The sequence below is a fragment of the Protopterus annectens genome, chromosome 1.part1 (genome assembly GCF_019279795.1).
Source record: "Protopterus annectens isolate FY-2018-M chromosome 1.part1, PAN1.0, whole genome shotgun sequence".
Taxonomy (NCBI): domain Eukaryota; kingdom Metazoa; phylum Chordata; order Ceratodontiformes; family Protopteridae; genus Protopterus; species Protopterus annectens.
This window is the reverse complement of record NC_056726.1, coordinates 659,604,426-659,618,616: the sequence shown is the minus strand read 5'-3', so window position 1 is coordinate 659,618,616 and position 14,191 is coordinate 659,604,426. Positions and strand designations below refer to the sequence as shown.

At 39.4% G+C, this 14,191-nt stretch overlaps 1 protein-coding gene across 2 annotated transcripts in view; it reads left to right on the top strand.

Moving 5' to 3' along the window:
• Nucleotides 1-14,191, top strand: part of PHF24 (PHD finger protein 24) — a 1,962,240-nt gene that overhangs the window by 1,731,220 nt on the left and 216,829 nt on the right. For both annotated transcript variants that reach the window (XM_044077480.1, XM_044077487.1), the window contains one exon: nt 7,319-7,485. In XM_044077480.1, coding sequence (XP_043933415.1) covers nt 7,319-7,485 — 167 coding nt within the window. The remainder of the gene's footprint in view (nt 1-7,318; nt 7,486-14,191) is intronic.

The window sequence follows — 14,191 nt, the reverse complement described above, 5'->3', positions numbered from 1 at the left end:
ACAAAACATTACCCTGCGAGATACATCACTGAAACCAAATGGCTGCAGTAGCACTTTGCCATAGAGAAATACAGCTGAAAAGCATAGCTTCTGTAGCTGTACACTATGAACAGAGATGTTGTAAATTGTGGTGATCCTTACAGACAACTGCCCGGCTGTATTCTAGCAGAGACAGCCGCGCTAGATGTGTAACACATTCCTTACAAAATAAGGTCACAACACATAAACCCACATACATGGAGGGACTCACTTAAAGCCTACCAAAAGAACAAAGATCTCCCAAATGCACACCACCCACACTCACCACTAAGCATAAAGAAACCACTACACATATCAACATATACATCCATGTCTCAACAAATAAGCCCCTAAGGCAAAACACATCAAATATCTTGGTCATAGGTGATTTCATAATGATACACACAGATGTCCCCCTCACCAGACTGGCCAAGGAGAAGGTCATGGTCAGCTGCCTATCAGGTGCCAGGTTCCGACAAATCATGCATGCACTCATATCACTCAACAACAAGTACCGTTATGACTCTGTCACAGGCCATGTTGGAGTGAATACCTTGAGACTTACCTCTCTGGACTATATGAAGATAGACATGAAGAAACTCTCTGATTATGTGTCCCAGACAGGTATGTCCCTATTCCTAAGCAATATCCTACTATCACCCAGGATTATGCCACAATATAAACTAAAAAAAATGATTGACTTCAACAATTATCTCAGCTTCTAGTGTAATTCCTGGGGGATTCAGTATCTGTCAGCCTGGGTGGATATGGTAGACAGATCTTGCTGCTTTGCTAGAGATGGTATGCACCTGTCCCCCCTAGGCTTTTGGATACTGGCAAAGGCCCTTGTCTCCCCCATAATGCCTTAATGTTAAAACAAAATTTCCAATGTAAAAAAATCTAATTGAGACAAATTCAGGGTCATGCTGCTTAATGCTAGGAGATTAGACACAAAACTGCACTCCCTGGAAGCACTCCTCACCTTGGAGGATGCTGATGTCTGTGGATGTTTCAAGGCCACTGAGAGCATCCCAGCCATTCAAGGTACAATGGCTTCCACATATTCAGACCTGAAAATGAGCATGAAGGAACCAAAGGTGGAAGTGTATCCATCTTTATTATAATCAAATACGCATTGAGACTGGTCAGACAGCATGACTGTCTTGAACTACTCCATCTCCAATTAACTGTTGAGAATATACCATAGCACATCATTGCCAGCTACAGATCTCCCACCATGAACCAGGTTAAGCACACCAGCTACCTGAATTTACTGGAATCTGTTGCCATACAGCCCAACATCTTAGTCATGGGAGATGCCAACTATTCTTCCATAGACTGGGGACATACATGAACAAAAACACACTTGCCCAGAGTTCCCTGGATCTTGTTAACACAAATGCTCTGGAACAGATACTCTGCACCCCCAAAAAGGGCTCAAATGTTCTGGACATAGTACTCACCAACATGGGAGGGGGGGATCACTGGACTTCTCCATGCATAATGCCCTCCCTGGTTAGGTTAGACCACAAATTAGTCTTGTTTGAAGTAACTACTGGAGCTGATGCCCTCACAGGAACAAAAATTATAAAAAAACTTCACCAAAGCTAACTACATCATACTAACCAATGCTATAAAAAGCTTCATACCACCCACAATCGCAGACACCAATGATCACTATGCAGAAGAGTACGCAAATGCCCTGTACAGACATTTAAGTGACTGCATAAACTCTGCTGTAGCTGATCGGATCAAAACCAGGTCTTCCCATAAAAACAAGCCTTCGTGGTGGAGTTTGGGTTCTGGCATGTAGCTCACAAGACATTTCCCTGCAAGCTATATCGCCGAAACCAAATAGCTGCAATAGCACATTGCCGTAGAGCAATATGGCTGAAAAGCATAGCCGCTGCAGCTGTACACTATGAACAGAAATGTTTTAAATGATGGTGATCCTTACAGACAGCTGCTCGGCTATATTCTAGCAGAGACAGCCGTGCTATATGTGTAACACATTCCTTACAAAATATGGTCACAACACATAAACCTGTTTGATGTATAGTTTGTTTTTACATGAGAGAATTGACTCCAGTTCCACAGTGTATTTGCATCTCACACACACGGTGTTAGTTTGTTTTAGAAGTAAATCGTTGTCAGTATACATGAAGCAATTGCTGCATTCCCTCAAGAAGACCATATCAATCAAGTTGGCAGGAGAAATGATGGTAAACTGCCCATCCATTGTGGCAGGATTTTTCTGACTGTGGTATTTGGGAAGGAAGTGGGCTAGCTGGACTTAGTCACAAATAGTAAAAATAAAGCAGCAGTTCAATTAAATACAGTTATCAAAGTGCAGTGCAGACTTAAAATATACTTATTTTTCATTTTTTTTTTCAGTGGATGCCTTGGATTTCAGTGCATAAGCACTCAAGACCTCTGGCTAACGTTGCCAAATGCTGAAGAGCTGTGGTAAACTGACGGGAAATGTGAGACTTACATAAATTTAAACAGTATTAACACAACTACCAAAGGGAAAATGTTGAGCAGCTCCAGTAAACTGAGCACAGATCCACTCAAACAAGAGGTGTATATACAAGCAAATGTAAACAATTTTAACAGAACTACCAATGGGAAAGCCCCAAACTGAGCCTTTCTCCAGGAATCACCCACTCAGATGGGTCCTGAACTACACACTTCTGCCACAGGGGTGCAGGGAGGCCATCTTAATGTAAGATGGCTGATCTAAGAGCACAGTGATACTAAACAGTGTAGATTCAACAGGTCTGAATCTAGCCTATGCTATGTAAAGCAAGAAAACACAATTTCTAGATGGGGAAGAATAAGGGCGAGCCACTTAAGGTCAAAGTGAGAGTGCTAATAGTGTACTATTAGACGACATGCAGTGCTACAACCCTCTTCATAAACTGGCAGCTCATCAAGCAGCTGTGAACTGTGGGAGACTATGGAGAGCATTTTCTACACAGAATTTTAAACTGGAGAGGTTTGCTTATATGCAAGTGCAGGGGACCACTTTTTGTGTGAGGCTTTTATATGAGCAGGATAAAACACATTTGTAAAAAAGTTAAAACCTCAGGTTAATCAGTAAAAACACAATAAGCTATCAACCAGTAGTTCTCACCTTGCATGGGTTGAATTTAGTTCTCTGGTCCCACCAGAGTGTGAAAGAACAGTTCCAATGTAAAACAAACCTACTTTGAGCTCAAGTTCACTAACAAATGCTTTACAACAGAAGTAAGAGTCCCTGCAATATCAGGAATCCTTGGAAAAAAGTTCACTGTTGTTTCTTTCGGCTTTTCCTGGTTAGGGGTCGCCACAGCGGTGATTGGCAGTAGATTTTTACGTGCCGAGTTGCCAGCTCTGACGCACAACCTTCAATGAGGGTATGCCCATTCAAGCATGTCTCCACACAGAAGACACTAGATGAAAATTGAACAGGACAACGTCTTACTGTGAGGTGACAATGCTACCGCAGCAATAAGTTCTCTAACCCTGACAAATGTTCAAAATGCACAAAAACTTTGCAAAGGTTAGAAGTACTTTAACACACTCACTCAGAACAGTTTTGCAGTATCAGAGTAGATTATGAAATATCAGAATATTGTTAAAACAACATAAGAGCAGTACAGTGACAAACAGATGGAGTTTCTTTAACAAGTGCAGGCTGAAAAACAATGATAAATTCAACAAAATAAATAAATGCAGCACAGAAGTGTTAATTGCCACAAGGCTGCAGGGTGGTCCTTTTAATGTAAAATGGCTGGTTTAAGAGCATAGTGATACCAAACAGTCTAGATTCAGCAGGTCTGAATCTAGCCTATGGTTTCTAAGGCAATGAAACACAATTTCAATTTGCAGAGTAAAAACAGTCACAAACAGCAAAAATGCAGCAGTAATTCAATTAAATACAGTTAAAGTGCAGTTCTGGCATAAAATATCCTTATTTTTATTTTTTTTTTCAGTGGATGCCTTGGATTTCAATGTAGATGCACTCCAGACACTTCTCTTGAAGATATCTTACATTATAACACTGCATAAGGGAGAGAATTCTACTGAGCTCTCCAACTATAGACCCATAGGTATCTAATCTGCCCTAGCCAAAGTACTTGAAAAATGCATACATACTCAGCTTATAAACTATCTCTTATCCAGTGATCTCCTTTCTAGAACTTAACATGATTTCTGCCCCAATCACAGTACCACAACCGCACATCTAAGCATTCCTAATGCCATCAATCAAAACAGACATGACGGGAAACTAGTTTCCACTATCTTTTTGGACCTGTCCAAAGCTTTTGATACCATTTCCCACCAGAAACTCCTTACTGAACTTGCCATCCTAAAACTCAGTTATCTTTTGATTAGTTTGATAACTGTCTAACTGATGATTAACAAGCACTCTATTTCCTGTCATCCTGGGGTCTACCAGGCCTCTATTCTAGGTCATCTTTTTTTTAGTATTTTTACCAAGAATGTTAATACATCTATCCATCTTGCCACTATCATTCAGTATGCTGATGACACTACTCTCATCTGCATTGCGCTCACCCTACAACAACTCGAACTAACAACTCAACAGTCCTTCAAAACTATTGAATCCTAGCTAGCCAACTCACAACTAATTCTTAATTCTAGCAAAACTAAACTGTGCTCTTTCACCCCGGCAAATACTTTGTCCCTCCACCTTCGTTCCAGATACTTTTCTCCAACAATACCACAAATACTACTGTAGCCCAAAGAAAATTGATAGGTGTAATAATAGACAAAAATATGAAATTTGACAAAAACCTGTATCAGGCTATCAAAAAGACACATTTAAAATTTGTTTTTCTTTACATAATCAAACCAGTCCTTACATTACAAGACAAGCAATTGCTAGAAATCATCTACTCTCTACTCTCCTATATGCCTCCACTATCTTTACCTGCTTAATGAAAACAGATTTAGCAAAACTTAAACTTGCTACAATAAAATAGCTAGGTTCACAACTAACTCTCCTCATAGAACCCACCACTGCTTTGCCTTACAACAGCTCAATTGGTTAGAACTACCCCACTCTTTAACCAACATTCATCTGATTACTGCCCACAAATTGCTGCACCAACCAGATAAAGCTCCAGCTCTCCAAAATCTGATCCATCCTTACTTGTAACATCCAAGCTCTCCACCCCTGTATTAAATCTCTTCTGCAGAAAACCAAGTCTAATAATAGTGTCAGTGACTCCCTCAATGCCAGTTGTGTTTTTAAATTTGGAACACATTCCCTCAATCCATTGTAACCACTGCTAACTTAACCTAAACAGATTAAGAACCACCTGAGTAACAACCGGCATTGCTCATGCTCTAGAACCACCTGAGTAACAACCGGCATTGTTCATGCTCTAGAACCACCTGAGTATCAACTGGCATTGCTCATGCTCTAGAACCACCTGAGTAACAACTGGCATTGTTCATGCTCTAGAACCACCTGAGTAACAACTGGCATTGCTCATGCTCTAGAACCACCTGAGTAACAACTGGCATTGCTCATGCTCTAGAACCACCTGAGTAACAACTGGCATTGCTCATGCTCTAGCACAGGCTAAGTCCTGTCCTTCATGACCATTAGTTCCCAACCTAAATTCTGCCCACTCTATGTCCAACTCAGAATGTGTTTGATATAATTACATATCTCCATCTCTCCCCTCCTTTTCCCTCCCTCAAAAATAGCTAGTCACTTAACTACCCTTCCCATATTACCTCCTCTACTAAATTAAATATAGAGGTGTTTTCTTGAGAAAAATCTCTTTCAGGATTGTGACATCATTTGCATAAATTGTATATTAATAACAAATAAAAATAATGGTGACAATGTCTATATTATCTCAATGCCCACCACTGAAAAGGTTCAAAAGCATCATATGCTGTCTGTATGAAGTCTAGATGCCGCATACTGTCTGCATAATATTCTCTATTTTTTATTAGAACAGTAGTACTACTAGTTCATATATTATTTTGATGGTACAGTTGCAGTAGTAGATGTGTTCTTCAAGAGTTGGATGACTATGTAGGAAATTGTCATGGACTACTGAAGACACAGCACCCTGGCACTGACTCACTGTCCTCATTCATTCGTCTATGTATGAATCTTTTCACCATAACATACTATTCATCTATTGTCACCATAACATACTATTCATCATAGTATTCAACATACTATTCATCTATTGTCTTTAAAGCATAGATGAATAAATATAGCAAAAATAAAAAAAAAATCTAATCATATAACACAAAACTACAAAAAGAATAAAAAGAGCAGGTGTAAGCACACATGTACACAAACCTTGACACACACACACACACACACACACACACACACACACACACACACACACACACACACACACATACACACACACACAAAATACATATGTAAGACTGGGGAAATATAAATTAAAAGACTAAAAATCCTAGGAAGCTAAGAGCACAAATTATTTTCCCTTTAAAACATACTTTCATCCTCTTAATGCAAGAAATCTGGGCAAAGTCTGAAATAATGGGGGGGGATTAAAGGCCCAAAATGGGGACAGATATTAAATATTGCTTACAAAATTGCTAGAATAATTGGATTTGTGTCAGCATGCATTGTCTGAAGGATATGAAGTCTAAAACTAAAATGCATATTATTATTTAGTAACTTCACCCCTTCATGATTTCCAGAACACAACAAATTTTAAAAGGAACAGATCAAAATATGGGGCAAAAATCTGGACATTCTGTGAATATCTGGGCATTTCAGTGGTATGCTTTAAAATCAACTTTCTTCAGAAAGTTTAATGCCTTGGGCAAGTATTCCAAAAAGGTTTGGAGCTCTTATGACTTTTTTGAAAAACTTATGTAAAGTACCTTGAATTGAATTCACATACTAAATTTGGTGGGATTGTAAAGGAATCTTAGTTGCTAACATCACTTTCATCTCAGACGTTTTGAAGAACTTAGATGTAGAAATGGTCATGTTGGAGCATCTACAACAGTACATTGTATTTGGGAGCACTTTTTATAGTTACAGCATAGTGCAAATAAAAATAATTTAGGGCATTCTACTCATTTTCATGTGTAATTAATCTTATCAAGCTTGCCAAACAGATTCCACATTGTTTGTCTGCCTTATTTACTTAATACATTTGAAAATTAAATTATATGCATTAAGCACACAGCTTTCTAGTGTGAAAAAGACATACTGCTCCAGATAAAAGTATTTAATGTAGAATGTTTATATTTTTACAACTTCATTCTTTCTTTGTAGAATTCCTTACAAAGGCTAATCACAGCAAAGGAAGGGGAGAGAGCAAGGGCTGTATTCTTAGCGCTGGATCAAGACAAAGATGGACTAATCACAGCTACTGAATGGAAGAAAGCACAGGCTAGCTGGTTTAGAAAACACCCAAAGGAGTCTCACTCCTGCAATGTCAGGTAAGGATAAGTCTTCTGTATGGTTTTCCTGTATTGTTAACATGCCAAACACAAACTTAAAGAATGACAGTAGCATAGTGATCTGTCTGCTTTAAACACTTTTGGTAAAGCATAGGCTGATGAGTGACATTTTTAAGGACTGCTACAAGATGGCTTTATTCACTGACAGCTTAGCTGACATAGGACTGTGATAAGTGTATGCTTCTATTTTATATAAATTCAGCTAAGATTCCCTGAAGTAGACTGCCTTCTGTAGTTCCAATACTTGCAGACGTATTCAGAGTGAAAGTCTAAGTAGCCAGCTCCACTGCTTATGAAAAATGAATATAATCTGTTGACTGTGAAATGTCTCATACTACACAAAACTAGTTTCTGTATGTCTGTCAGCCCACTCCTGCATAATGCATGCTGAATATTGATTTTTGGTAGCCGGTTCATACTACCTACATAAGTCATTATAAGGAAATTGACTTTATTTGGGATTTATATGAAAACACACCAGATATTTTGTTTTTATTTTTCTCAGAGTAAAGCAAATGATAGGCAGCAGTTTTACACCGCTACCACTGAATTGCATATATGTAGCCAGATATGAAAAGAAAAGATAACTTTATCTGGAACTTTTATATAAAAGTAAAAAAAACACAGCTTCCTCACCGTGCAGTTTTTTATGCTTCCTGTTTCTGTGTTACAAGATTGAGCTGGGAATACTGAAAACTCGCAAGATTGAGAGGCAAGAACTGTCATTGAGTGGGATTGCTGTACAGTGAGGATTGGTGCTTTGCTCCTTTCCCTAATGTAGTGCAATCTTGAAGTTTATATATATAATTAGCAGTGGGTGAGGGGATATAGCCACATAGAGGGGGGCTTGCAAAACAACAGGTCTTGTGTTTGTAGTTTGTTGGTTGAACTTTCATGTTTTTGATAATCCTGGCTCGACCATGTAAGGGTCACACTTGTGGGACTTTAAGCTTATGACAGAGATCCAAATGTAACTATATATATATATATATATATATATATATATATATATATATGCGTGTGTGTGTGTGTGTGTGTGTGTGTGTATATATATATATATATATATATATATATGTGTGTGTGTGTGTGTGTGTGTGTGTGTGTGTATATATATATATATATATATATATATATATATCTATGGGTTCCCTTCAGAACATCGACAGACCATTTCATTGAAACCCATTTCATTGACAGACCATTTCGCTGACAACTAGTAAATGCAGGAATCTAAGGATTTGTCCCCTCCCCAATGTAGTGTGACCCTGGAGTTAGTATATATAGTTAGGGGGGTGTGGGGGGTGAAGCCCCCCCCCACCTGTTTTGGTTTAAACTCTGTACTTTTTGTTATTTTCTTCTTTTAATCCAAAATTTGTGGGGGACTTCGCCCCCCACACCTCCCCCTGACACTAACTCCAGGGTCGCACTACATTGGGGAGGGGAACAAATCCCTGTTATTTGCCTTAAATTCCTGCAAGTAGTAGTTGTCAGTGAAATGGTCTGTCAGTGAAATGGGTTTCAATGAAATGGTCTGTCGATGTTCTGAAGGTAACCTATACACACACACACACACACACACACACACACACACACACACACCTATACATTGGCCTGCTTAAAAAATTCTAAGCATAATAAAATCGACAGTCAAAATATCTAAATTGCAAAATATCTAAACACAAAATAAAATCAGAGTTATACTGGGGAAGAGGTTATGCTCTTTCTCCACTGCTGTGTGACCTGAATCTTGGTATATATAATCTGCAGGGTGTAGGGGGGCTTGCCCTGACTGCAAAACATTAGCAAAATGTGGCTCAGTATTAACAGATTTTTCAGTGCTTTTTTATATGATTAGATTTTATCACATTTTGCTGTTCCTCAAGAGCAAGGCAGTTTGAAGGTTAATATGGTTCCAAAAATTGCTGATATAGTACAAAGTGTTTTGTTTGTCTTCACTGCAAACACTGAGGTGAATACAATAAAAAAGCTGAAGTTCAATCAAGGCTACCAACTTTACCCCAAGAGTATTTTTATCAGTTTGTTAGAATCATAATGAGACTTTTTTGCCTTTACATATTTTTCTTCATATTTGAGGTACCCTTTATTCCTTCTCTCATTGTACTATTGCTTTTATATACCTACAAAATCTGGTAACAAAGACCCTAACCTAAGCCTCATCCTATCTCTTTGTCTGTGACTTTATGCTAGTTATGTACTCTGAGATGACCTGAAAGAGCGGCACTAGTATAACTCAGCATTGTAAGCCTGCACAGGCTGAATGCATCTACCATGCGGCAGACACAGATGAAACCTTTCTGTTATACCCCAGTATGTGCTATGAATCACCTTTACTCCTTGTATGCCTGCACAAAGTATATTTGCTTAAAGTTGCTTATTGGGGTAGAACAGACATTTTGTCAAGCTGTAGAATGATATCTCTTAGGCATGTCAGCTTCTGTAACACTGTCCGAGTTGTTTCTACCTAATGAGAATTCTGTCAAGCTTTTCATAATTTTAGGAAAATAAAAGGGGTTTTTAAACATGTTTTTGTTTGGCATGTAGACTGAGCCTGTATGCAAAGCTGTTTTCCAGAATCAGTTAAAGGTTCACTTGAATGTGGCATCTTTAAGCATCTTTGCATGGTATTCATACTGCGTCATTGACAAGCTAAAACATAAATCCATTCAGTCCTCTATGATTATAATCCTAAGAAAAATATCCTTTGAAAATGTTTGAAACTTCCTTATGATATGATATGATGATGATTTTACTTTCCTTAGCTTAACCATAACCTCCCACTCTCATGCACATGCATGCACTCACTTAGACACACACACTAACTTACGTCTGTATCTATCTGTCTATATCTGTATCTATCTGTATATCTATAGATAGATGGAGATAGATAGATAAATACATGGATATAGTCAGCATATAGGTGGCATATACAGGTGTGTATGTAGTGTGTATGTGTGTGTGAGGTACACACACACACACACACACACACACACACACACACACACACACACATACACAAATACACCCATGGTTTCCATGCAGTTACTCAACTCCCAAACTGACAATGATGTAAAAGTCTGACTTCTCATTGCACAGCCCTCCAGTCACTGACTTCTGTGGGAATTCACTGTTATTGTTGCTTTGAATTGTGCATCGGAAGAAATTCCTTTTGATGTCTGAATTTCTTTGCATTTAAAATTTTCAGTGTTAAAAGTTACTAACCAGTAGAACTTGGCAAGTTGAGTCTTGCTTGGGTTACATTTTAACAATTCATAGGTAAACCACATACTTATCTTGGCGTTTTGATCTTAGAAACATTAATTGGAGAACTCATAGTGTTACTCTGAACTGCTGGAAAAAGTAACCTTACTCAGGTAGAATTTTTTCACTGGGAGCAGGATTATTAAATTAAGGACTATGAAAACTAAGGAATTCATAGCTTTCTTTAAATCTTATTAGCAAATTCTTTGAAGTATGCATTACTAGTCATTTAGATCAATTAGCAATTCAGTTTTAGTTTTGTTTGCCATAAGGGTTGAAATGCTGCAGCAGTCCTACTTTTATATAACTTATTAGATTTTGTGAGCCATACAATGAAACAAGAGTTTCACCATAAATGGTGTTTGCCATTGTTCTCTTTTATGTGATCATGGGGCTAATATAATATGTGGAGTTCAGAGGGTGCAGTGGGTCTGAAAAAAAAAACTTTTTAGTGATCTATTTTGAAATTTTAACTGCAGTTTTAAACTGAATAATGTAGTCTTGAATATTATGTTTTAGTGCTGAAACTTTCATGTGTTAGGCAGTTGAATTTCAGACATGAATCTGTTGCCACCCGAGGCATAACACTGTCCTATTCTTAAATGCATTGCATCAGCACTTAAAAAGGTACAAAGCATAACTTATGCAGGAGTCATGTTTGCTGCAGTAGGACTTGTAAGATTTGGTTAGCAGCTGACTTTTTCGTACCTTTGCTTTCATTCTCAGCTGGCATTGCAGAACGTAAGAATACCATGGATCAACTTAATATTTACCATGGGGTGCCAACATAGTGGTGCCTGCAGATCCATTATTTCTGGCAATTCAGTCATGATTAACATTTCATATTCTTTGCCTTTAAACCTGTACTGTTAGCCAACAGGGTGCTGGTGGAAATTGGGCTACTGTTGGCCGAAGGAGAAGAGGAGGGGGAAGGCATGCCTGAAGGCAGGAAGAGAGGAGGAAGGTTAGGAGTGTAGTAGTGAGGGTAGGAACTTTGAATGTTGGCAGTATGACTGGTATAGGGAGAGAGCTAGCTAATATGATGGAGAGAAGGAAGGTTGATATATTGTGCGTGCAAGAGACCAGATGGAAGGGAAGTAAGGCCAGGTGTATAGGAGGTGGGTTCAAATTGTTCTATCATGGTGTGGATGGCAGGAGAAATGGGGTAGGGGTTATCCTAAAGGAACAGTATGCCAAGAGTGTTTTGGAGGTGAAGAGAGTGTCTGATAGAGTGATGTTTATGAAGCTTGAAACTGATGATGTAATAATAAATGTTGTTAGTGCATATGCTCCACAAGTTGGGTGTGCGATGGATGAGAAAGAAAAATTTTGAAGTGAGTTGGATGAAGTGGTGGTGAGTGTACCCAAGAGTGAGAGACTAGTGATTGGAGCAGACCTCAATGGGCATGTTGATGAAGTGAACAGAGGGGATGAGGAAGTGATGGGTAGGTATAGTGTTAAGGAGAGGAATGCAGAAGGTCAGATGATTGTGGATTTTGCGAAAAGGATGGACATGGCTGTGGTGAATATGTATTTTAAGAAGAGGGAGGAGCATAGTGTGACGTACAAGAGTAGAGGAAGATGCACACAGGTGGATTATATCATATGTAGGAGGGCCAGTCTGAAGGAGATTGGAGACTGTAAAGTGTTGACAGGGGAAAATGTAGTTAAGCAGCATAGAATGGTGGTGTGTAGGATGACGTTGGTGATCAAGAAGAGGAGGAGGAGTGTGAAAGCAGTGCCAAGGATTAATTGGTGGAAGTTAAAAAAGAGTGATTGTGAGGTGGAGTTCAGGGAAGAGTTAAGATAGGCACTGGGAGGCAGTGAAGAGTTACCGAATAGCTGGGTAACTACAGCAGAGCTAGTAAGGGAGACTGCTAGAAAGGTGCTTGGTGTGACATCTGGACAGAGGAAGGAGGAAAAGGAGACCCGGTGGTGGAATGAGGAAGTACAGGAGAGTATACAGAGGAAGAGGCTGGTGAAGAAGAAGTGGGATTGTCAAAGAGATGAAGAAAGTAGACATGAGTATAAGGAGATGAGATGCATGGCAAAGAGAGAGGTAGCGAAGGCTAAGGATAAGGCATATGGAGAGTTGTATGAGAGATTGGACACTAAACAGAGAGAAAAGGACCTGTACTGATTGGCTAGACAGAGGGACAGAGCTGGGAAAGATGTGCAGCAGGTAAGGGTGATAAAGGATAGTGAGGAGAGTGTTTTGAGTAGATGGAAAGAGTACTTTAAAGGGCTGATGAATGAAGAGAATGAGAGAGAGAAGGTTGGATGATGTGGGGATAGTGAATCAGGAAGTGAAACAGATTAGCAAGGAGGAAGTAAAGACAGCTATGAAGAGGATGAAGAATGGAAAGGCTGTTGGCCCAGATGACATACCAGTGGAAGCATGGAGGTGCTTAGATGAAAAGGCAGTGGAATTTTTAACCAGATTGTTTAATGAAATTTTGGAAAGTCAGAGGATGCCTGAGGAGTGGAGAAAGTGTTTTGGTACCTATCTTTAAGAATAAGGGTGATGTGCAGAGCTGCAGTAACTACAGAGGGATAAAACTGATCAGTCACAGCTTGAAGTTATGGGAAAGAGTAGTGGAAGCTAGGTTAAGAAGGGAGGTGATGATTATTGATCAGCAGTATGGTTTCATGCCAGGAAAGAGTACTACAGATGCAATATTTGCTCTGAGTGTGTTGTTGGAGAAGGTCAGAAGGAGTTGCAATGTGTCTTTGTGGACTTAGAGAAAGCATATGACAGGGTGCCTAGAGAGGAGTTGTGGTATTGTATGAGGAAGTCAGGAGTGCCAGAGAAGTATGTAAGAATGGTACAGGATATGTACAAGGGTAGTGTGACATTGATGAGGACTGCGGTGGGAGTGACAGATAGGTTTAAGGTGGAGGTGGGATTACATCAAGGATCAGCTCTGAGCCCTTTCATATTTGCAGTGGTGATGAACAGGTTGACAGATGAGATCAGACAGGAGGCCCCGTGGACTATGATGTTTGCAGATGACATTGTGATATGTAGTGAGAGTAGGGACCAGGTTGAGGAGACCCTGGAGAGGTGGAGATATGCTTTAGAGAGGAGAGGAATGAAGGTCAGCAGGGCTAAAACAGAATATATGTGTGTAAATGTGAGGGAGGGTAGAGGAATGGTGAGGATGCAGGGAATAGAGTTGGTAAAGGTGGATGAGTTTAAGTACTTGGGATCAACAGTTCATAGTAATGGTGAGTGTGGAAGAGAGTTGAAGAAGAGAGTACAGGCAGGGTGGAATGGGTGGAGAAGTGTCAAGAGTGATTTGTGACATACTGGTACCAGTAAGACCAGCTATGTTATATGGGTTGGAGACAGTGGCATTGACGAAAAGGCAGGAGTCAGAGCTGGATGTGGCAGAGTTAAAGATGT